Source organism: Mobula birostris, chromosome 4 (genome assembly GCF_030028105.1).
Source record: "Mobula birostris isolate sMobBir1 chromosome 4, sMobBir1.hap1, whole genome shotgun sequence".
Taxonomy (NCBI): Eukaryota; Metazoa; Chordata; class Chondrichthyes; order Myliobatiformes; family Myliobatidae; genus Mobula; species Mobula birostris.
In genome coordinates, this window is record NC_092373.1 from 11,184,049 (window position 1) to 11,210,163 (window position 26,115).

Below are 26,115 nucleotides of genomic sequence, written 5' to 3' on the forward strand. Positions count from 1 at the left end.
TCAAACTGTGACCCCTCGTTCTGGACTTCCCCAACATCGGGAACGATCTTCCTGCATCTAGCCTGTCCAATCCCTTTAGGATTTTATACGTTTCAATCAGATCCCCCCTCAATCTTCTAAATTCCAACCAGTACAAGCCTAGTTCATCCAGTCTTTCTTCATATGAAAGTCCTGCCATCCCAGGAATCAATCTGGTGAACCTTCTTTGTACTCCCTCTATGGCAAGGATGTCTTTCCTCAGATTAGGGGATCAAAATTGCACACAATACTCCAGGTGTGGTCTCACCAAGGCCTTGTACAACTGCAGTAGTACCTCCCTGCTCCTGTACTCGAACTCTCTCGCTATAAATGCCAGCATACCATTCGCCTTTTTCACCGCCTGCTGTACCTGCATGCCCACTTTCAATGACTGGTGTATAATGACACCCAGGTCTCGTTGCACCTCCCATTAGACTTAACGCTATGTTCGGCATAAGCCAAACACTGCACATCATCAAAAACACACTATTCCTACTCTGAAGCATGGTGGTGGCTGCATCGTGCTGTGGGGAGGCTTCACTGCAGCAGGCCCTGGGAAGTTTGTGAAGGTAGAAAGAAACCTGATGCAGTCTGCAGGAGAACTGCGACTTGGGAGAAGAACTGTTTTCCAGCAAGGCAGTGACCTAACCATAAAGCCAAAGCGACACAGGAATGGCTTACAAACAACAAAGTTAATGTCCTGGAGTGGCTAAGTCAGAGTCCAGACCTCAATCCAATCCAGAATTCGAGACTGGACTTGAAAAGGGTTGTTCACTCTCGGTCCCCATGCAATCAGAGCAGTTTTGCAAAGAGGAAAAATTGCAGTGTCCAGATGTGTAAAACTGATAGAGACCTATCGACACAGACTCGAGCTGTAATTGCTGCCAGAGGTGCAGCTACTAAATACTGACTTGAAGTGGGTGAATACTTATGCAAACAATTATTTTGTGTTTTATATTTGTAATTAATTTAGATCACTTTGTAGAGATCTGTTTTCACGAAAGAGACTTTTTCTGTAGATCAGTGTCAAAAAAGCCACACTAAATCCATTGTAATTCAATGCTGTAAAACAATAAAACATGAAAACTTCTAAGGGAGGTAAATATTTTTTTATAGGCACTATAAGAGGCCCTAGGAGTGAAAGTTCATTAGAGTTCTTGGAAGGTCTCGGACATAAAGCTTTAACTGTTTCTCCATCACAGGTAAAACTCTCCCCTCACTGTGCAATATGAAGGACCCCACGCACCGCTCATACAAACTCTTCTCCCTCCTGCCATCTGGCAAAAGGCACCGAAGCATCCAGGCTCTCACGACCAGACTATGTAACAGTTTCTTCCCCCAAGCCATCAGACTCCTCAATACCCAGAGCCTGGACTGACACCAACCTACTGCCCTCTACTGTGCCTATTGTTTATTATTTATTGTAATGCCTGCACTGTTTTGTGCACTTTATGCAGTCCTGGGTAGGTCTGTAGTCTAGTGTAGTTTTTGTATTGTTTCATGTAGCACCAAGGTCCTGAAAAACATTGTCTCGTTTTTACTGTGTACTGTTCCAGCAGTTATGGTCGAAATGACAATAAAAAGTGACTTGACTTGACTTGACTTGATTTACATGGAGCGTTGTCACAGGAGTACAGTATCCATCATCAGGGACCCCTACCACCTTGGACACGCTCTTTTCTCGCTGCTACCGTCAGGAGGAAGGTAAAGCAGCCTCAGGACTCATGCCACCAGGTTTTGGCTCTTCAGCCAGAGGAATAACTTCCCTCAACTTTACTCACCCCAACACCGAACTGATTCCACAACCTATGGACTTACTTTCAAAGACTCTACAACTCATGTTCTCAATATTTATTGCTTATTTATTTATTTGTCTATTTATTATTGTTATTTTGTGTTTTCTCTCTTTTTGTATTTGCAGTTTGTTGTCTTTTGCACATTGGCTGTTTGTCTGTCTCGTGTGCGGCTCTCCATCGATTTTATTGTATTTCTTTGTGGTTACTGAGAATACCCACATGAAAATTAATCCCATGGCAGTATATGTCGACATATGTGTACTTTGGTAATAAATTTACTTTGAACTTTGAAAGGAATTGTCAATGTTTCAGGATGAAAGCGTGTGCATTCACTGTTTGCCAAGGGAGTGACTGATTTTTTAAAATGCTCTGGTTGCCAAGGCAACAGACCTTCTTCGAGCCTGGCTTTCCACACAGATTTGCATCAGCACTCGATAAGGGTCAGAGCGTCAAGGTAACCAAGTTCCAACCAGCTACAGTTTCCTCAAAGAGTGCAGGTGAGGATGAAAAGTGCCAGTATCCATACTATCACATCGAGAGGATTCTCTGTAACTTACAGAAGTCTGTGACACACTTGATTGCTGGCTCCCTGTAGGAGAAGACGACTGGCGTCCGGTGGCCTAAAAACACAGTATGAAGAATCATTAGAAACAGACAAGAGTGGGGAAAAGCTCTCTGGTAGCTTACACTGGTTATGAGAGCGTTGCATCTGACGTCCAAGACTTCATTATGAATACATTTTCAAAGTTCAGCTGGAATATATACTGTATAACCAACAAGACTGAACACAATTTAATTATCTTGATCAGCTGAGAAAGTTGGATGAATATTAGCAAATGGAGTTTAATACAGATTAGTGCGAGGTGCTGCGTTTTGGAAAGGCCATAAGACCATGAAACATAGGAGCAGAATTAGGCCATTTGAGTCTGCTCCACCATTCCATCATGGCTGATTTATTATCCCCCTCAATCCCATTCTCCTGCCTTCTCCCCATAACCTTTGACGCCCTCACTAATCAAGAACCTATCAATCTCCACTTTAAATATACCCAATAACTTGGCCTCCACAGCCGTCTGTGGCTAAGAATTCCACAGATACTTCACCCTCTGGCTAAACACATTCTTCCACATCTCTGTTCTAAAAGGAACATCTCTATATTTTGACCACTGTGCCCTCTGGTCCTAGACTTCCCCTCCATATGGAGAAGAGGCATCCATATAAGCACAAGCGCAGAGACATCAAACTCCTCATACGTTAAGCTTTTTATTCCTGGGATCTTTCTTGTAAACCTCTTCTGGAACCCCCTCCAATGCTAGCACATATTTTCTTACGAAAGGGGCCCCAAAACTGCTCGCAATACTTGGTGTGGTCTGACCAATGCCTTATAAAGCCTCAGCATTGCATACTTTCAAGTCAATTCAAGATAGGATGTTCACAGTGAACAGTAGGGCCCTTGGTGTTCAGGTACATGGTTCTCTGAAAGTTGAAACAGACTGACAGGGTGGTGAGGGAGGCTTTTGGCATGCTGGCCTTCATGAGACAAGGCACTGGCTATAGAAGTTGGGAAGTTATGTTTCAGTTCTGCAATACACTTGGAAGTATTATGTTTGGTCTTGGTCACCCTGCAATAAGAAGGTAAACTAGAAAGGGTGCAGAAAAGATTTACAAGGATACTGCCGGGATGAGAGGGTTTGCGCTAGAGAAAGAGATCGGACAGGCTAGGACATTTTTCCTGGGAGCATGGAAGACCGAGCAGTGGTCTTAAGGAGGTGTACAAAATTGTTAGGGGAATAGATAGGGTGAATGCAGACAATCATTCTCCAAGATTGGGGAGTCAAGAACTAGAGGATATAGGTTTAAGGCGAGATGGGAAAGATTGAAAGGGAACTTGTAGGACATCTTTCTTTATTACATAGAGGATGGTACCTACATGGAATAAGCTGCCAGCGGAAGTAGTAGAGCCAGGTACAACAACACCCTGTACTTGCCTCTACAACTACGCTGCTGTGGAGTGGCAGAATAGCACAGTGGCTAGCACAACGCTTCCACAGTCCAAGGACATCCTGGTTGGTAGGTTAATTGGTGATTGTAAATTTTCCCATGATTAGGCTGGGATTAAATGATGGGATTGCTGGATGGCGTGGATCGAGGGACTGGAAGGGCCTATTCCACACAGATCTCATTAAATAAATATTAAAAACTTTTGAAAGGCATATACCTGGATAGGAAAGATTCAAAAAAGGATATTGGACAAACACGGGCAAATGGGTCTCACTTAGGTGGGCATCTTGGTTGGCACGGATTAGTTTGGCTCAAAGGTCACGTTTCTGTTCTCCGTGGCCATCCATCTCCTTTCTTCACATTACTATATCACTGTTATTATCTTAATTGGCACAACATCGATAGACACAGTGTCATAGAAAAGTACAGCACAAAAACAGGCCCTTCGCCCCAGATAGCCCATGCCGAGCTAGTTAAACTGCCTACTCCCATCCACCTGCACCCAAGCATCTTAATCAATCCCTCCCTCCACACCAGTGCCCAACATGACTCTGGTGGGGGGGGGGGGGAATAAAATGAAATACATGTAAGTGGGTTCTTGATGGTTGGTGTGGATTCAGTAGGCTGAAAGGTCTGTTCCTCTATGACCCTACAAGACCACTACAGTAACATCACCAAGATCTCCCAGTCATCACCTCACAAACCCCATACCCAAGCTATGTCAAAGAGCAAGCAAGACAATCACGTGCAAGGGAATGACACTGACTACCATCTCTCTGCCAATTCCAACACAGTCCTGAATTAGAAACAGATCCTTCCTAGCTGCTGGAAATCTAATCCAGGGTGGATGGGCTGAGGATATTTCTTATAGTGGGGGAGTCCAGAAGCAGATGGTACAGCCTCAGAATAGAAAGGTGCTCCTTTTAAACAGAGATGAGGAGGAATTTATTTAGCCAGTGGGTGGTGAAACTGTAGAATTTATTGCTATAGAGAGCAGAGGAGGCCAACCCATTGGGTATACTTAAAGCAGAGATTGACAGGTTCTTGATTAACCAGGACATCAAAGGTAATGGGGAGAAGGCAGGAGAATAGGACTGAGAGGAATAATTCCATGATGGAATGGTGGAGCAGACTCGATGGGCCAAATGGCCTAATAGTGCCCCTCCGTCTTATGGTCTTAAATCAGTCAAGATGAAATGATGGAGCAGACTCAATGGACCAAATAGCCTACTTAAGTATCTCATGGTCTAATCCTGGAATTCCCTTCCCACCAGATGCTCTGAGGGATGGGCAATAATTTTACTTTTTTAGAGATACATCATGATAACAGGCCCTTCCAGCCCAACGAGGCCACACAATCCAATTACAACCATGTGACCAATAAGTCCACTAACCAATGTGTCTTTGGAATGTGAGAGGAAACCAGAGCCCTAGAGGAAACTCATGTGATCACTGGGAGAATGTACAAACTCCTTACAGACAGCAGCAGAATTGAAACCAGGTCGCCAGCATGTATTATTGTTACACTAACCGCTATGCTACCATGCCACTCATAGTCTTCCTACCGATGTAAGTATATTTTTCAAAGAGAAGCATTCCTCTGCTTGGATGTCTCAATAGATTGCTCCCTTAACACGCTCAAAACATTGGTCATCCCAAGGACAATTAGGGATAGATCATAAATTCTATCCTTGCCAGTGTAGAGGGGAAGAGTAAGTTATTAAAAAGGAGGATTGGCCAGGATTGTATTGAATGGCAGAGCAGAGAAGACTATTCACTGAAAAGACTATTCCCATTCCTCCTTCCTATGCTTCTCTGTAACAAATTCATCCTTTGAATTCCCTTTTAAAAATACTTCATACCTCCAGAACATTTGACATCTCTGGACCGATACTCGATGGATCTCAGAAGGAAGAGGGGATCTTGTCAAAAGCTACCAATTACTGACAGGCCTTGATAGAGTGGATGTGGAAAAGATATTTCCTATAGTGGGAGAATCTCGAACCAGAGGACACAGCCTCAGAATAGAGGGGATGTCCTTATAATAGAGATGAGGAGGAATTTGTTTAACCAGAGAGTGGTGAATCTGTGGAATCCATTGTCATGGAGGGCTCTGGAGGCCAAGTCATTTAAGGTAGAGACATTTAAGCTCTGAATTGGTAAAGGGGGTGGGGGGGTTTAAAGGGTTACGAGGATGAGAACCAGCCATGATTGAAGGGTAGAGCAGACTCAATGGGCACTATAGCCTAATTCTGCTCCTGTGCCTTATGGACTAATGTATATTAAACCCATTTTTACTAGTCATCTCTAAAAACAAGACTGTTTAGCCCCTCGCTAACAAGCCAATGGTATAGTGGTGAGAAAACCACCTTTCCCGAACTCCGGGCATCTAGGATCGATATGACTTGGGTCCCACCAGACCAAGTGAGCCATAATGTCTCGACCACCTGCACTCCAACCTGAGCGAATACTGTGTAAATGCTGCCCACTTGCAATTAATCTTCGATAAGAAATAACAGATTGAACATTGCAAATTTCAGCTTTATCAAACAGTTAGTAGGAAAAAGAAAGGAAAAAATATAAAAAGGGCCCATTACAGTTAACCCAGTCCAAACGTACGCATAAGCTGGAGCTCATCTTGAAGTTGTTTTTAACTCATTCGCTGGGTCCACAGTCTGCATGAAAGCATATACCAGCTTCCAAGTGTCGCTTGAAATCCACCTTGAACAAACAGACTCCCCCACAGGAGTACTAGTCCTTCCTCCTTGAAGCCATTCATCTGCACAAAGCACCTTGTGTAACAGGGACGGCATCTTCAGCCATCTTCCATCCTGTCTTCTCCCAGCTCCCACCAAAAGGACTTCGTCCCACAACAGTGTCCGTCACCAAAACCTCTCCGCCCAGCATTCTCTAGAACACTCTCCCAATTCCACCATCCTGATTAGCTGACACAACATTCCTAAGTTGAACAACATAGTCCCTTATCTGTAGCTCAAAGCCAAAGATGCCAAAAGCAGGACAGACTGCTCTTACAGAACTGCTAAAATGAAATACCTAGAGCACGGCAGTAAAAAATCTTAACCTGGGTGTTACATATGTCTCAATGAATATGCTTGCACAGGGGCTGTCTAACTGCTGTCTGCCCAAGACATCTGACCATATCCTCCACCCCCAGAAGGGGAGTCCCCTCTCCCACCATCCCTTCGACTATGTTGGCCCCTGATCTGGGGGTGCCTCACCTGCTGGACGGCTGCCAGGCTCTGGAGCTGGGTGCTGCTGAGGTGCTGCTGCTGCAATGCTGCCGTCTGAAGCATTAAGTGCTGCTGCTGTGCTGCGTACATCTGCTGTAAGTACTGCGCTGCAGTGCTGGGCTGTCGATGAAGAGCTTGCTGGATCACCTGCAGTGGGTGAGACACAGTCAGACTTTAAATGGAAAGCTCCATCCTAGATCACATTATCTTAAAGATATCCTCGATGGTGGGGAGGGTTGTATGTGCGATGGAGCTGGCTGTATCTGCAACGCTCTTTAGTCTCTTGCAATGCTGTTTGTTTGTTTGTTTGTTTATTTATTTATTCGGATACAGTGTGGAATAGGCCCTTCCAGCCCTTTGTTCCGCACAGCCCAGCAATCCCCTGATTTAATTCTAGCCAAATCACAGGACTATTTATAATGACTAATTAACCTATCAACTGGTACATCTTTGAACTGTGGATGGAACTACAGCACCCAGTGGAAACCCACATGGTCAATGGGAGAACGTACAAACTCCTTACAGGCAACAGCAGGAATTGAACCCGGGTTGCTGGTGCTAACCACTACACTACCATGCCACCTCATCAGGAGCTTCCATATCAGGGCAGAGATGCAAAATGCCACCATACATGTACAGAAATTTGCAAGAATCTTTGGTAACATATGCTATATGGGGGGGAGGGGGGCTTAACAATACTGATCTATTTTCCTTAACAGAAAGTGCAAGAACCAAGCCAGAGGTCTGTAGTAATTTCAAAGACTTAACAAAATCTTCATTTATTTTGTTCTATGTAATGGTAAAAAGATTAGAGTCAGAGTCATAGAGCAATACAGCAGTAATGCAGGCTCTTTGGCCCCTCCATTCCATGCCAAAAATGGTGCCCACTCAGGTCGTTCCAGTCAAGGAGATGATGAATGTTTTACATGAAGGTGAGATAGATGAAGAACACACTAGCCAATTGAGTCAAACATTCAGTGCACTGAAAGTGTACAAACCCTCTAGGCAATGGACCCAGAGTGTGAGAGTGAGATTGTAGGCCCTTTTTATTTGGCCAACACATGTGAAATGGGCTAGAAACAAACCACAGGGCAGGCAGCATCTATGGAGGCAAAGGATTGATTGTAGTTGTGCAGAGACACAACAAATTGGTGACAAGTAAAAACCTGAATGCAGAAAATACCACAAACTGCACCAACAGTTATGGCATGAAACGGTGAGAGTTAAGCAGTACAGAGAAGGCCTTCATAGACGCTAACAAAGGCGTGAGTACAGTGTATAGTAACAGTAAAAGATACCTGAATATAAAGTGAAAACGTGGCACTGGCTTCAGTCGGGAAAGTTGACAAATTTGATAGCGCTAATGAAGGCTGGGAATCGTATACTGAGAGGGTTGAACTGTATTATGATGTGAACAATGTGGAGGAGCAAAAGAAAACCCCTACACTTCTTAGCTTGTGTCATGAGACTGCAGCAAAGGGTACAGCAGAACTACAGAAAAAGAGGTTAGAATGTGAAATACACAAAATGTCCCTGAATGATGCAAAAAGCCAAAAATGTGATCAATATGGGAAATCCTCCCATAATGCAAATAACTGTAAGTTCAAAAAAAAGTCTGCAGAAAGTGTCACAGACAAGGTCGCAGAGAGAATGGGCAAGGCAGACAAAAAGCACAGCCCACTGAAATCTCAAATACAAAACTAAGCAAATGCATAAGGTTACCAAATGTACAACAGAATCAGACAACACAGGTCTGACAAAGGTGAACTGTCATGCCTTGAATTGCATAGTATTACTGAAGAAAATCACAAAATCGTATGGCTCAGAATAGATGTGGCTGGTATAAAACTGAAAATGCAACTGGGCACAGAGTCAACTTTATCTATAATTTCAGCGGCTGACTACAATTACTCTGTTTTCATTACAGAAGACCTCAATGATGCTAAAGACCTATACAGATAAAAAGTGTCTCCCAAGGTCAAACTGAAGGTAAATGTGATGCTTGGAGTACAAACTCAGTAGTTACAGCTTTATATATTTAAAGTGGAGGACCTGCACCTTTCAGACGTGGATTGTTGAGAAAAATCCAACTAGCTCGGCACTCAACCAAAGCTCTCAGTGTGACATCAACAGGTTAACGACAGCCCAAATGGAAGCACTAACCAGAGACTGTCACAGCTGCTTAATGCCAATGAGAAGGTGTTCCAGAGGGGATTGGAAAACTCAAAGGCAGCAACACCAAAATTCCATAAAGCACATCCAGTGCTTTACGCACTAAGTCCTAAAGTGGGTGCTGAGCTTCAGAGCTCAGAGACACCTGAAATTCTCTCCAAAGTTGAGCAGAGCGATTGGGCCACACCCGTTGTCCCAGTGATCAAGAAAGGGAAGGCCAGAGCCGTTCGCAAATGTGGGGATTACAAGGTGAGCATCAACCCAGTGCTATGTACTGTGTAGTATCCCCTGCCACGAAGAGATGACATTTTTGCGTCTTTGTCAGGCGGGAAGAGGTTTTCAAAGATTGATTTGTCACAAGCCTATCTGCAAATGGAGTTTGAGGAGTCAAGCGGGAAGTTCCTCATAGTCAACACTCACAAGGAACTGCTCCAGTATTATCATCTCTTCTTCCGCATCGCATCAGCTCCAGCAATTTGGCAAAGACCAATGGACCAAGTGCTCCAAGGTAGCCCAGGAACACAATATTATTTTGATGACATCATCGTGACTGGCAAAAATGATGAAGAGTACCTCCAGAACTTTGGTAAAGTGTTTACCAGGCTGAGTGAGTACGGTCTGCGTGCAAAGAGAGAGAAATGTGAGCTTTTCAAGAATGAAATCTCAAATTGTGGACATGTCACTGACAAGCATGGCTTACATAAGTCACAAGAGAAGATCGAAGCAGTGCTGCAGGCACCCAAACCGGAAAATGTGTTACAATTCAGATCATACTTGGGCCTTGTAAACTACTACCACCAGTTTCTCCCAAACATTGTTTCAGTGCTGCATCCAACGAAAGCATTGTTACAGACAGGAGCAAAGTGGGAATGGACAGAAAGATGTGAAAAAGCATTCAAGGAAACAAAGACACTAATAACATCCGATGAACTGCTCACCCATTATGACCCATCCCTGCCCATCAGACTGGCATGCAATGCATCCCCTTATGGCATTGGAGCTGTTTTGTCACACACTATGAAAGATAGATCTGAGTGCCCAGTTGTGTTTGCTTTGAGATCATTGATGAGCGCAGAACGCAACTATGCACAAATCAACTGAGAGGCCCTTAGTCTAGTATGGGGAAGAAAGAAGTTCCACCACTATCTCTGTGGATAAATATTTATACTAGTGACAGATCACCAGCCTCTTGTGTCCATTTTCAATCCCTGGAAGGGAATTCTGGTGATGACTGCAACCCGGTTACACCAGTGGGCACTATTCCTAGGAGCCCACTCTTATGACATAGAGTTTAAGGGTACAAAACAACACAGCAACTCTGTGGCTTGACACATCTTCCATTTTTGGCAACTGAAGAAGAAAAGTCTTCATACTGTGTTCCACCCCACATTGGTGGACCAGTTGCAGGTAACAAATTTCGAAATACAAAGGGAAACAAGGAATGATCCAACATTGTCAAAAGTCTATGAAGTCACCATGCAAGGATGGCTAGCTCATGGTAACCCTATGTTTCCAGAGTTCTCAGTGAGACAAGACCAACTGTCGATATGTCAAAGAACACTGATGTGTGGATCTCATGTTGTGGTTTCCTCCAAATTGCACATTACAGTGTCAGAAAATCTGCATGAAGGACACTTAGGTACTGTCAAGATGAAGAGTTTCAACCAGGGCTACATGTGGTAGCCAGGAATAGATAAACAGATTGAGGCTTGACCAAAAGCTGTTCAGGTTGCCAAAAAATTCAAAGTGCACCCCATGGGCACTGTTACACCCACGGGAGTGGCTATCATCACCATGGCAAAGAGTATAGATTGACTTTGCTAGGCCATTTATGGACTCCATGTTTCTGATTGTTGTAGATACTTATTTGAAGTGAACGGAGGTTATACCAATGAAGTCAACCACCTCAGTGAAGACTGCCTCTGCTCTGAGAACAATCTTCATCACAAACGACTTAGCAGAACAAATTATGAGTGACAATGGACCACAATACATGTCAGAAGAATTCCGAATGTTCATGAAGAAAAATAGCATCATTTCAAGTCAGCTCCTCGCCACCCAGCAATGAATGGGGTAGCTGAAAGATTTATTCAAGCCTTCAAGAAGTCCATTGAAGTGATGGACAAGCAGGACATTTCTCTACAGCACAAGGCGGACAACTTCCTTTTTGTGTCTCAGAACACTGTTCAAGCGATGACAAATAAAACACCTGAAATGCTGTTTATAAGATCTCGCATAGACCTTCTGGAATCAGATATCCAGAAGGAAGTACAGAATAAACATTCCAGCCAGTTGCCAAGTGAAGCAGCAAGGAGATTCAAGATTCAACAGAAAGTCTAGCATGTGATTACCGAGAGCACCCAGCTGGATAGCTATAAGAACTGGACCACTGATGTACACAGTGGATGTTGGAGATCAGACATGGAGACATCATGTGGACCAGATATTGAATGCTCAACCGAAGAACACACCTGAGGCAATTGCATCCAACAAGACGGACACACAGTCACCGGACCTGCCTCTCAGTCGTGATCATCTCACTGACAGCAATGTGACATGGGAAACTGAGAATGTTGTCTTAGACAAGACACCTATCAAACCCAAAGCCACTCCAAAGGTCCAGACGCACGACGAGAATGTTATCATTGACAAGACACCTGCCAAACCTGATGCCACTCCACAGGTCCAGAGGTGCCTGGAAGAAACAGAGCGCCACCCAAAAGACTGAACCTTCAGAACTGGTAAGTTAGCTACGGACCGTTATTGTGAAAGTATGTTTATTTGGAATATGGGTTTATGAAAGGGAACTTGAATGTTTTGTACATGTACAGTTTTATGTTGCATTAATTGGGGGGTGGGGAATGTAATGTATGGATCTATTTCGTTTAGGGCAATGACCCCTCCAGCACTACATATTGATCTGTTGTCTACGCATGTACAGTGTTCTCGCTCTCTCTCGCTGCAATGTGAATACACCAGTTAAAGCCATCTCCTGCGTGCATACTTTTATTTAATTGATATGTAGTTGTGCAGACACAACATCCACTATCCCTTTCTCCTATGGTCCACATTCCTCTCCAATCAGATTCCTTCCTCTCCAGCCCTTTCCCATCCACCTGGCTTCACCTATCACCTTCTAACTAGTCCCCCTTCCCCTCACTCCACCTTTTTATTCCAGTGTCTTCCCCCTTTCCAGTCCTGAAGAATAGTATCAGCCTGAAATGCTGTCTGTTTATTTATTTCCTTGGATGCTGCCTGACATGCTGAATTCCTCCATTATTTTGTGCGTATTGTTTTGGATTTCCAGCATCTGCAGAATCTCGTGTTTAAAATATGTCTATAGTTGTATGGGTTGAGCAGGTCGGTCAAGATAGTACCGAGCTGCATTCTCCTTTGGGGTTGTAGCTCAGACATAGTTGTGTTTTTAGGTTCATAGGAGTGGATTTGGTAACATCACGGGATGCTGCAGCAGACTTAATGGGCCAAATGGCCAAATTCTGCTCCTATGTCTTATAGCGGGCTGGCTGGTGGTGGTGTAGTGGCATCAGCACTGAACTTCAAGGCAGATGGTCCTGAGTTCAAACCCAGCCAGGTCCCAAAATGGGCAGCAGCAGTATCTGCATGGAAGTAAGGCCTGGCAATCTACTTCCATATCTTGCCATGAAAACCCTATGGACCTTCTGGTCCATGAGGTCACGAAGAATTGGACTCGACTTAACGACTGAACAATAACATGTCTTAGAGTCTTATAGAAATTGGTGCAACACAGAAGATGGTATTACAAGATTTCCATAGGCAGCTGTGGAGGCCAGATCCTTGGGCGTATTTAAAGCAGAGGTTGACAGGTTCTTGATTGGCCAGGTTATAGAGAGAAGGCAGGAGAATGGGGTTGAGATGACAACTGGATCAGCCATGATGAATAGGCAAAGCAGACTCAAAGGGCGGAATGACCTAATTCTGATCCTATCTCTTGTAGTCTTATGGTGTAGAAAGTTAGCTCATCAGTCAGTATCTATGGAGAGAAATCGATAGTCGACGTTTCAGCTCAATAGGCAATAAAACAATGCAGGACCTATAGCCCACGAAGTTGTGCCAACCTTTTAACCTACTTAAGTCAAATTATATATTTAAAAGAAAAACAGAACAAATTAGAACACCATCAATACTACTACAGTACACTATGTATTAGTGCCTAATAGTTATTGACAGAAGAATTCACCTAGTGTATGCTACTGTTTACTTTTTATTGACTGTAAATGAACAAAATCAGTGCAGACACCTAGTGTAGATGACAGACTGTCTCTGTACAATGACTTTGATGACTGCGTCCTCCAAATCTTCATGTTCATTGTAACATTGAAGATGATAAGATGATTAGTGATGCCTTAATATTCTTCATAGTTCCTAACTTGCTGAACCTCCAGCCATTTCTGGCATCTCCAAGCCTGAATGTTTGAAACCACGGTGAGCAAAACAGTTCTGAACCATCTTCTTGCTTATTTCTAGTCAGCTATCAGCGACAAAAATCACTGCCTTTTAAGTAGGAATACATGTATATGACCCTATTTGAAAACTTTTCACTGTAAGCATAGTGTAGCGTCTAACAGCCGCATAAATTCATGTGACTGATGCTACTTAGAAACTGTTTGACAAGTTTCTTTTCCCAATTAAGCAGCATAGTGGCCCAAATAAATAAAGGGAACTCTGTCCATTTTCTCAATTAGTTTTTGTTCTTTAAGAGCTGTCCCAAATAAGTGGCTGTCCTGATTAACCATTGGCCCAATTAACCAGAGTCAACCATATATATACACACTATATATATGTATGTCACCAGATATCACCCCAGGATTTATTTTCTTGAAAACAATCACAGTGTATGTTGAGAAACACAGTAGAATCAATGATAAACTACACACAAAGACGGACAAGCAAAATATGTGCAAAAGAATACAAAAGAAAAACAAATAATATTCAGCAGCCTGATGGTTAAGGGGTAATAACTGTTCCTGAACTCTTTTTTCTCTCTCGTACATCAGAGAACAGAAGCAACTGTGCTCCTACTGCAGGGAGGAACAGAAAAGACAAGAACCTAAAGGCTCAAAATGGTGAGAATTCAAACTTTATTTTCTTTGTTTAGAGATACAGTGCAGAAGAGGCCTTTCTGGCCCAATGAGCCATGCAGCCCAGCAACCCATCTATTTAACATGAGCCAAATCACAGGATAATTCACAATGACCCATTAACCTGTGAAGCAGTATGTCTGTGGACTGTGGGAGGAAACAGGAGCATGCAGAGAAAACCCACACAGTCATGGAAGGACATACACACTCCTCACAGATAACACTGGAACTGAACATCAACTCTGTTGCCCCAAGCTCTAATAGCATCACATTAACTGCTATACTACCATCACGTCCAATGGTTTTACAACGATTTCCTCCAGTTGGATTCATCACTCCCCCACCCGCCCCCACAGACACCATTTCCACTGTAGAGGTGCCACGGAAGATGAAGTACTTTCAAGACACTGTTCATTTCCCACAGGGGGAGTGAGCAACTGCTTCTGAGAGGTAAGACAGAAACCAGCCCCATTAACAGTGGCAGCAGCGTAATGACGGAGACACTGTCATGGAAACAGGTACTGCAATTCTTTCATTGCAAGCCAAGCCCAATGACCTAGATATTAATTTACCTTTTTCTATTTTCCTTTCAGGAGAACATTTAACTTCCACTCCAGAACAAAGTAGGATTATTTCCCCATTTGCTGCCTGAAACTGTTTATTATTTTACATTTTTCCTGCACCCTTTCCTTTCACTTAAAACATATCAAACCATGGTGCATGTTACCATGCAATAAGCTTAGTATTGAAGCTTTGCACTACAATGAGCTTAGTAATTTTGATCTAATTTCAAGTCAGAGTCAAAGTAAATTTATGATGAAAGTACATATACACTCAGTGGCCACTTTATTAGATACACTTGTACACCTGCTTGTTGATGCAAATATCTAATCAGCCAATCACATGGCAGCAACTCAGTGCACAAAACCATGCAGATACAGCCAAGAGGTTCAGTTGCTGTTCAGACCAAACATCACAATGGGGAGGAAATGTGATTTGACCATGGAATGATTGTTGGTGCCAGACGGGGTGGTTTTAATATCTCAGAAACTGCTGAGCTTCTGGGATTTTCACGCACAACAGTCTCTAGAGTTTACAGAGGACAGCGAAAAAAAGCATAAAACATCCTGCGAGTGACAGTTCTGTGGGTGAAAATGCCTTGTTATTGAGGGAGGTCAGAGGAAAATGGCCAGACCGATTAAAGCTGATAGGAAAGCAACAAAAAACTCGAATAACCATGCATTACAACCTCGAAGTGGATAAGCTACAGCAGCAGAAAACCATAACTTTATTAGGCGGCCACTGAATAATGACTGACAAACAACCAATGTGGAAAAGAAGACAAAGTGTGCAAATAAAGTAAAAATAACTAAAACTGAGAACATGAGTTGTAGAGAACTTGAAAGTGAGTTCAAAGGTTGTGGAATCAGTTGATTGTTGAGGTGAGTAAAGTTACCTACACTGGTTCAGAAGCCTTACGGTTGTAGGGTGAGAACTGTTCCTAAATGGTGGAGCAGACTCGATGGGCCAAATGGCCTAATTCTGCTCTTATACCTTATGGTCTTATGAACATAGTGGTGTGGAACCTAAGGCTCCTGTCTGTACTGTCTAAAGGCAGTAGCGAAGTTAGCATGGCCTGGATGGTGGGGATCCTTTATGATAGATGCTGCTTCCTTGTAGGTGTACTCAATGGTGGAGAGGGCTTTGCCTGTGATGACTAAGCTGTATCCACCTCTTACTGTAGCCTTTTCCATTTGTGTGTATTAATGTTCCCATACTAGGCAGTGATGCAACCGGTTAGAATACTCTCCACTGTGCATTTGCAGAAGTTTATTCTTTTCTATATAATTTATATTAATTTATGGTTTTCTTCTGAATGTTGTTTACCTAATGGTTCCTTAAGGCTGTCATAGCCAGGGGCAGTGGTGGTGATAAGCTCCCACTGCCTTTTTAATGTTCCTAGTGGTGTGCATCTCAACTAGCCTCTGACAACCAAGAACAGTTCCTGGCCTTCCCATGTGTCTTAGCTACTAAGCCTGGTGTAAATATTTCTACTGACAGTAGAAGGGGCAAAGGCAGATTACTGGTGCCTTAAAACGAGTTGCTTTGAGTAGACAGGGCTCATCAGCTGTGGTTGGTAGCTCACTTAGGAGAAGTGAAACTCTGATCTTAAACCTCTGCTGCCTTGTGACTATATTGTTGGGGAAGGCTTCAGGAGTCCAGCCCAGGAAAAATTTGGAGCTGTAGTCCCACAGTCCAGGCCTGTACCAAATAACGAGGAATGATTTGCAGGGGGTTCTTTCAAGGGCGAAGAGACAATTTCAGACGAGTTTGAAGGTGACATCAGATGCACGGCAACTCTGGCAGGGTTTTCAAGACATTACTTCCTACAAAGCAAAACTCAATAGCATGAATGGCAGTGATGCTTCACTACCAGATGAACTCAATGCCTTCTATGCCTGCTTTGAAAGGGAGAACACAACTACAGCTGTGAAGATCCCTGCTGCACCTGATGACCTTGTGATCTCTGTCTCAGAGGCCGATGTTAGGCTGTCTTTAAAGAGAGTGAACCCTTGCAAGGCAGAAGGTCCCGATGGAGTACCCGGTAAGGCTCTGAAAACCTGTGCCAACTAATTAGCGGGAGTATTCAAGGACATTTTCAACCTCTCACTGCTGCGGGCAGATGTTCCCACTTGCTTCAAAAAGTCAACAACTATACCAATGCCTAAGAGGAATAATGTGAGCTGCCTTAATGACTACCGCCCAGCAGCACTCACACTGACAGTAATGAAATGCTTTGAGAGGCTGGTCATGACTAGACTGAACTCCTGCCTCAGCAAGGACCTTACAATGTGCCTATTGCCACAATAGGTCAATGGCAGATGCAATCTTAACGGCTCTCCACACAGCTTTATCCCACCTGCACAACACAAACAACTATGTCAGGATGCTGTTTGACTATAGATCAGCATTTAATACCACCATTCCCACAATCCTGATTGAGAAGTTGCAGAACCTGGCCTCTGTACCTCCCTCTGCAATTGGATCCTTGACTTCCTAACCAGAAGATCATAATCTGTGCGAATTGGTGATAACATATCCTCCTTGCTGACGATCAACACTGGCGCACCTCAGGGGTGTGTGCTTAGCCCACTGCTCTACTCTCTATGTACACATGACTGTGTGGCTAGGCACAGCTCAAATACCATCTACAAATTTGCTGACGATACAACAATTGTTGGTAAAACCTCAGGTGGTGACGAGAGGGCATACAGGAGTGAGATATGCCAACTAGTGGAGTGGTGCCACAGCCACGACCTGGCACTCAACGTCTGTAATACTAAAGAGCTGATGGTGGACTTCAGGAAGGGTAAGACGAAGGAACACAAACCAATCCTCATAGAGGGATCAGAAGTGGAGAGAGTGAACAGTTTCAAGTTCCTGGGTGTCAAGATCTCTGACGATCTAACCTGGTCCCAACATACCGATGTAGTTATAAAGAAGGCAAGACAGTGACTATACTTCATTAGGAGTGTGAAGAGATTTGGCATGTCAAGAAATACACTCAAAAACTTCTATAGATGTACCGTGGACAGCATCACTCTCTGGTATGGGGGTGGGGGTGGGGGCTACTGCACAGGACCAAAAGAAGCTGCAGAAGGTTGTAAATCTAGTCAGCTCGATCTCGGGTAGTAGCCTACAAAGTACCCAGGACATCTTCAGGGAGCGGTGTCTCGGAAAGGCAGCGCCCATTATTAAGGACCTCCAGCACCCAGGGCATGCCCTTTTCTCACTGTTACCATCAGGTAGGAGGCACAGAAGCCTGAAGGCACACACTCAGCGATTCAGGAACAGCTTCTTCCCCTCTGTCATCCGATTCCTAAAAGGACTTTGAAGCTTTGGACACTACCTCACTTTTCTTAATATATAGCATTTCTGCTTTTTTGCACTTTTTTAATCTATTCAATTTACTTATTTATTATTATCTTTTAAATTTTATTTATTTTTTTCTCTTTTGTACTATGTATTACATTGAACTGCTGCTGCTAAGTTAACAAATTTCACGTCATATGCCAGTGATAATAAACCTGATTCTGATTCTGACATTGAGTTCAATGCTGACTGGCAATTCCTGCGATGCCCCTAGTGCAAAATGTTGTCTCTGCCGTTCCTTTGGATTCATCGGCTACATAGAGAGAGGGAGCCTGTTGCATGGGCAACAGCATGTTCTCTATATTCCATTGCCCTGGCTTGCATACTTGGTAGCATATCACACAGGCAGCTAGGAATTGAATTGATCTGACTTTATTTCTTACATCCTTCACATACATGAGGAGTAAAAATCTTTACATTACGTCTCCATCTAAATGTGCAATGTGCAATTTGTAGTAATTGGTAATAAATAGTATGTATAACAGGACAGACAATATAGCATAGAAATACAATTGTATCAGTGTAAATTAATCAGTCTGATGGCCTGGTGGAAGAAGCTGTCCTGGAGCCTGTTGGTCCTGGCTTTAATGCTGCGGTACCGTTTCCTGGATGATAGCAGCTGGAACAGTTTGTGGTTGGGGTGACTCAGGTCCCCAATGATCCTTTGGGCTCTTTTTTCACACCTGTCTTTGTAAATGTCCTGAATCATGGGAAGTTCACAACTACAGATGGTTGGGCTGTCCGCACCACTATCTGCAGAGTGCTGCGATTGAGGGAAATACACTTCCCATACCAGGCAGTGATGCAGCCAGTCAAGGTGCTCTCAATTGTGCCCCTGTAGAGAGTCCTTGGGATTTGGGGACTCATGCCAAACTTTTTCAACCGTCTGAGGTGAAAGAAGCACTGCTGTGCTTTTTTCACCGTACAACCGATATGTACAGACAACGTAAGACCATGTATATGCCACAGAACTTAAAGCTGTTCACCCTCTCAACCGTAGATCCATTGATGTCAATAGGGGTTAGCCTGTCTCCGTTCCTCCTGTAGTCCACAACCAGCTCCTTTGTTTTTGTGACATTGAGGGAGAGGTTGTTTTCTTGACACCACTGTGTCAGAGAGATGACTTCTTCCCTGTAGGCTGCCTCATTTTTATTTGAGATTAAGCCAATCAATGTAGTATCGTCAGCAAATTTAATTAGCAGATTGGAGCTGTAAGCGGTAACAAAGTCATTGCTATACAGAGAGTAAAGGAGGGGGCTTAGGACAGCCCTGAGGGGCTCCTGTGTTGAGGGGCAGAGGGGCAGAGGTGAGGGAGCCCACTCTTAGCACCTGCTGGCAATCTGACAGAAAGTCCAGAATCCAGCTGCACAAGGTAGGGTGAAGGCCGAGGTGTCTGAACTTCTTGTCAAGCCTGGAGGGAATTATGGTGTTGAATGCTGAACTGTATTCCAAGAACAGCATTCTCACATAAGCATCCTTCTTCTCCAGACGTGTAAGGATGGTGTGTAGAGCTGTGGCTATTGCGTCATCTATCGATCAGTTGCGTCGGTAGGCGATTTGTAGGGGATCCAGTGTGGGTGGTAGCATGCTGCAGCCTCTCAAAGCATTTGCTTATTATTGAGGTGAGTGCAACAGGACGCCAGTCGTTCAGACATGTTGCCTTGATTTTGGACACAACATCCATGGTCGATCATGACCAGCAGAGGCAGGGTCTCAAGTGTGTGACTAATGCTATGTGCCTACAATGCTACTGCAAGTTTGTTTTGCATTGCACTTGCGCTTACATGCAATTGGCATTTTACAATAAACTCAATTTTGGTATGGATGGTGCTTGGTAATCCTGTTACAAATGGAATTCGGTATACATGTCCAAGGACCTCTGAAGGCAGCAGCACAGGTAGATAATGCAGTTAAAAGGCATACACAATGCTCATCTCCATTAACCACAGGATAGGAAGTAAGGGCAGGGTGTAGCCAGAGAATAGTGAATCTGTGGAATGCTCCGCCACAGACTGAAGTGGAGGCCAAGTCTGTGGGTATGTTTAAAGGAGAAGTTGATAGTTTCCTGATCAGTCAAGGCATCAAAGGATATTGTGAGAAGGCAAGTGTATGGGATTGTGTGGGCTCCAGGATCAGCCAGGATGGAATGGCGGAGCAGAATTAGGCTGAATGGCTTAATTCTGCTCCTATATCTTATGGTCTTATCATACAACAATAAGAACCTCAGTTACAACACAACTGGAGTTTTGTGTGCAGCTCTGGTCACCACATTGCAATTGCACTGGAGAGGTCCAAGGGAGATTCACCAGATTATTGCCCGAGATGGAGAACAAAGAACATAGAACAGTACAGCACAGTACAGGTGCTTTGGCCTGCAGTATTGTGATGACAATTTAACCTACAATCTAACACTTCCCTCCCCATAACCCTCCATTTTTTCTTCCGTCCACATGCCTATCTACTCTATTAAATTTCCCTAATGGATCTGCTTCTACCACCACCCCTGTCAGTGTAGGAAACCGATCTCTGACCTCCTTCTTCTCCTTTCCTCCTATCAGTTTAAAATTCTGCCTTCTCCTATCTGCCACTGCTGCCCTAGGAGTAAAAGCACTGGCTGTCCACTCTGTCTATGCCTCTTATCTTCTTATACACATCTATCAAGTCATCTCTCATCATACTCTGTTTCAAAGGAAAAAGTCCTAGTTCACTCAATCTATCCTCTCTAATCCAGGCAGCATTCTGGTAAACCACCTCTGCACCAAGAATCCAATAGGTCAAATAGGCTAATCCTATGCTGACCTCTCTGAAGATCTATCCTGGTCCAACATATTGATGCAATTACAAAAAAGGCATAACTGCAGCTATATTTCATTAGGAGTTTGAGGAGACTAGGCATTAGATTAGATTTGATCTAATTACAGGCGGGGGACCAGCATTCTGGCAGGCAGGTTTGCCACTGCTACAGGGGGTATGTTTAAACTGAGTAGTGGCGGGGGGGCGAGGAGAAGAACTGGAAATATAAGGATGGAGTTAAAGGGAAAGAGAGAATAAGAAAAGTTAAGAAAGACAACAGAATTAATGGGGCAGAAAGCTCAGGAAGGGATCAGAGAGTATGGCCAAGTGCAATAGGAACCAATGTGAAAGGTGAGGAGAGTAACGGATTAGAAGTATTATATACCAATGCACGAAGTATAAGAAATAAAGTGGATGAGCTTGAGGCTCAGTTGGAAATTGGCAAGTATGATGTTGTAGGAATTACAGAGACATGGCTGCAAGAGGACCAGGGCTGGGAAATGAATATTCAAGGCATACGTCCTATCGAAAGGACAGACAGGTGGGCAGAGGGGGTGGGGTGGCTCTGTTGGTAAGGAATGAAATTCAGTCCCTTGCGAGGGGTGACATAGAATCAGGAGATGTCGAGTCAGTATGGATAGAACTGAGAAAATGTAAGGGCAAAAAGACCCTAATGAGAGTTATCTACAGGCCCCCGAACAGTAGCCTGGATATAGGGTGCAAGTTGAATCAAGAGTTAAAATTGGCATGTCGCAAAGGTAATGCTACAGTTGTTATGGGGGATTTCAACATGCAGGTAGACTGGGAAAATCAGGTTGGTACTGGACCCCAAGAAAGAGAGTTTGTGGAGTGATTCCAGATGGATTCTTAGAGCAGCTTGTACTGGAGCCTACCAGGGAGAAGGCAATTCTGGATCTACTGTTGTGTAATGAACCGAGTTTGATAAGGGAACTCGAGGTAAAGGAGCCATTAGGAGGTAGTGACCATAATATGATAAGTTTTAATCTACAATTTGAGAGGGAGAAGGGAAAATCGGAAGAGTCAGTATTGTTCAACTGACAGTGTCCCCTTTGTCAGTTGAACAAAGGGGACAATGGAGCCATGAGGGAGGAGCTGGCCAAAGTTGACTGGAAAGATACCCTAGCAGGGATGACAGTGGAACAACAATGGCAGATATTTCTGGGAATAATACAGAAGGTGTAGGATCAGTTCATTCCAAAGAGGAAGAAAGATTCTAAGGGGAGTAAGGGGTGACCGTGGCTGACAAGGGAAGTCAGGGACAGTGTAAAAATAAAAGAGAAGAAGTATAACATAGCAAAGATGAGCGGGAAGCCAGAGGATTGGGAAACTTTTAAACAGCAAAAGAAGATAACAAAAAAGGCAATACGGGGAGAAAAGATGAGGTACGAAGGTAAGCTAGCCAAGAATATAAAGGAGGATAGTAAAAGCTTCTTTAGGTATGTGAAGAGAAAAATTAGTTAAGACTAAAGTTGGGCCCTTGAAGACAGAAACTGGTGAATTTATTATGGGGAACAAAAAAATGGCAGACAACTTGAACAGGTACTTTGGATCTGTCTTCACTAGGGAAGACACAAACAATCTCCCAGGTATAATAGTGGCCAGAGGACCTAGGGTAACGGAGGAACGGAAGGAAATTCACAATAGGCAGAAAATGGTGTTGGATAGACTGATGGGACTGAAGGCTGATAAATCCCCAGGGCCTGATGGTCTGCATCCCAGGGTACTTAAAGAGGTGGATTTAGAAATCGTGGACGCATTGGTAATCATTTTCCAATGTTTTATAGATTCAGGATCAGTTCCTGTGGATTGAAGGGTAGCTAATGTTATCCCACTTTTTAAGAAAGGAGGCAGAGAGAAAACAGGGAATTATAAACCAGTTAGCCTGACATCAGTGGTGGGGAAGATGCTGGAGTCAATTATAAAAGATGAAATAGCGGCACATTTGGTTAGCAGAAACAGGATCGGTCCGAGTCAGCATGGATTTACGAAGGGAAAATCATGCTTGACTAATCTTCTGGAATTTTTTGAGAATGTAACTATGAAAATGGACAAGGGAGAGCCAGTGGATGTAGTGTACCTGGACTTTCAGAAAGCCTTTGATAAAGTCCCACATAGGAGATTAGTGGGCAAAATTGGAGCACATGGTATTGGGGGTAGGGTGCTGACATGGATAGAAAATTGGTTGTCAGACAGGAAACAAAGGGTAGGGATTAACAGGTCCCTTTCAGAATGGCAGGCAGTGACTAGTGGGGTACTGCAAGGCTCGGTGCTGGGACCGCAGCTATTTACAATATACATTAATGATTTAGATGAAGGGATTAAAAGTAACATTAATAATTTTTTAGATGACACAAAGCTGGGTGGCAGTGTTAAATGTGAGGAAGATGTTATGAGAACACAGGGTGACTTAGACAGGTTAGGTGAGTGGGAAGATGCATGGCAGATGCAGTTTAATGTGGATAAATGTGAGGTTATCCACTTTGGTGGCAAGAACAGGAAGGCAGATTACTATCTGAATGGTGTCAAGTTAGGAAAAGGGGAAGTACAACGAGATCTAGGTGTCCTTGTTCATCAGTCACTGAAAGTAAGCATGCAGGTACAGCAGGCAGTGAAGAAAGCTAATGGCATGTTGGCCTTCATAACAAGGGGAGTTGAGTATAGAAGCAAAGAGGTCCTTCTGTAGTTGTACAGGGCCCTGGTGAGACTACACCTGGAGTATTGCGTGCAGTTTTGGTCTCCAAATTTGAGGAAGGGCATTCTTGCAATTGAGGGAGTGCAGCATAGGTTAACAAGGTTAATTCCCGGGATGGCGGGACTGTCATATGTTGAAAGATTGGAGCGACTGGGCTTGTATACACTGGAATTTAGAAGGATGAGAGGGGATCTGATTGAAACATATAAGATTATTAAGGAATTGGACATGCTAGAGGCAGGAAACATGTTCCCGATGTTGGGGGAGTCCAGAACCAGAGGCCACAGTTTAAGAATAAGGGGTAGGCCGTTTAGAACGGAGTTGAGGAAAAATTTTTTCACCCAGAGAGTTGTGGATCTGTGGAATGCTCTGCCTCAGAAGGCAGTGGAGGCCAATTCTCTGGATGCTTTCAAGAAAGAGTTAGATAGAGCTCTTAAAGGTAGTGGAGTCAAGGGATATGGCGAGAAGGCAAGAACAGGATACTGATGGTGGATGATCAGCTATGATCACAGTGAATGGCGGTGCTGGCTCGAAGGGCTGAATGGCCTACTCCTGCACCTATTGTCTATTGTCTATCGATTAGATTCAACTTTATTGTCATTGTGCCGAGTACAGATACAAAGCCAATAAAATGCAATTAGCATCTGACCAGAAGTGCAAAAGAATAGTGTTATTTACAAAATAACTGCGAATAAAAAGTGCTACAGCATACAAATATAAAAGTACTGAGACAGTCCAATATGAGTGCAATACTGCTTAGCGCTGTGATATGAGGTTCAGCAGGGTCACAGCCTCAGGGAAGAAGCTCTTCCTGAGCCTGCTGGTGCAGCAGCCTACCGGATGGGAGGAGAGTTAAAAAGTCCATGGTTAGGGTGAAATGCATCCTTGATAATGCTTTTTGCCCTGCCCAGGCAGCATTTATGGTAGATGTTCTCAATGGTGGGCAATTGGGTGCCGATAATCCATTGGGCAGTCTTCACCACACACTGGAGTGCTTTGTGGTCTGATACGGGATAATTTCCATACCACACTGAGATGCATTTGGTGAGTCTGCTCTCAATGGTACAGCGATAAAAGTCTGTCAGTATCCTGGGACAGAGGTGAGCTTTCTTGATGCTCCGCAGGAAATAAAGGCGCTGTTGCACCTTTTGGATCAGGTTGTAGGAGTTCAGGGACCAAGTGAGATCATCCAAAATGTGGACACCAAAGAATTTGAAGCTTGATACACGCTCCTCTACAGCTCTGTTGATGTAGATGGGGACATAAGTGTGGCTCCTAGCATGCCTGAAGTCCACAATAATCTCCTTGGTCTTCTGGGTGTTATGTCACCAAAGACTCTTGCAAATTTGTACAAATATACCATGCAAAGCATTCTAACTGGTTGCATCACCATGTGGTACGGAGGGGCCGCTGTACGGGTTCAGAAAAAGCTGCAGAAAGTTGTAAACTCAGCCAGCTCCATCATGGGCCCCAGCCACCTACACACCACCCCCCAAACACACACAATCAAGGACATTTTCAAAAGGCGATGCCTCAATAAGGCAGCAACCATCATTAAGGACTCCCATCACCCAGGTCATGTTGTCATCTCATTGCTACCAGGGAGATACAGGTGCCTAAAGACAAACATTCAGGAAAACATACGCGCACGAAATGCTGTACAAACTCAGTAGGCCAGGCAGCACCTATGGAAAAGAGTATAGTCAACGTTTCAGGATGAGTCCCTTCATCAGGGACTTATCCATAGATATTGCCTGGCCTGCTGAGTTCCTCCAGCATTGTGTGTGTGTTACTTGGATTTCCAGCATCTGCAGATTTTCTCTTGTTTTCAGTATTTTTCTCCTCTGCCATCAGATTTCTGAATGGATAATGAACCCATGTACACTACCTCAGTATTTCTTTTACTTTTTACTTTCTTTTCGCACTATTCACTTAATTTTATATATATATTATTGTAATTTATTGTTATTTTTATTACTGTATATTGCACTGCATTCAGCTGTAAAACAAATTTCATGACAAATTCTAATGATATTAAACCTGATTATGAATCTGACTCTGAAATTGGATAATAAGAAATCTTACACAATTAAATAAGCAATTGAAAAATTTCTTGTGCTGAAAGTAAGAGGGGAAAACTAACGGGAGAAGTGTAAGACAAGTTCTTTTTTTACACAGAGCCTGGATGGTGCCTGGAATGGTACCTGCAGGATTGGAGACAGATGCGTAGAAGATTTTTGAAAAGGCATATGAGTTCAGGGAAGGAAGGGATATGGATCATGTGCAGGCAGAAGAGATTTAGTTTAACTTGGCAATAT

General features: G+C 43.7%; 1 protein-coding gene across 3 annotated transcripts in view; it reads right to left on the reverse strand.

Annotated features, from left to right (window-relative positions):
- The window catches only part of LOC140196163 (polyhomeotic-like protein 3), a 179,104-nt gene that overhangs the window by 99,993 nt on the left and 52,996 nt on the right, over positions 1-26,115 (reverse strand). For all 3 annotated transcript variants that reach the window (XM_072254915.1, XM_072254914.1, XM_072254913.1), the window contains 2 exons: positions 7,055-7,213; positions 2,372-2,434 (listed from right to left, as the gene is read on the reverse strand). In XM_072254915.1, coding sequence (XP_072111016.1) covers positions 2,372-2,434; positions 7,055-7,213 — 222 coding nt within the window. The remainder of the gene's footprint in view (positions 1-2,371; positions 2,435-7,054; positions 7,214-26,115) is intronic.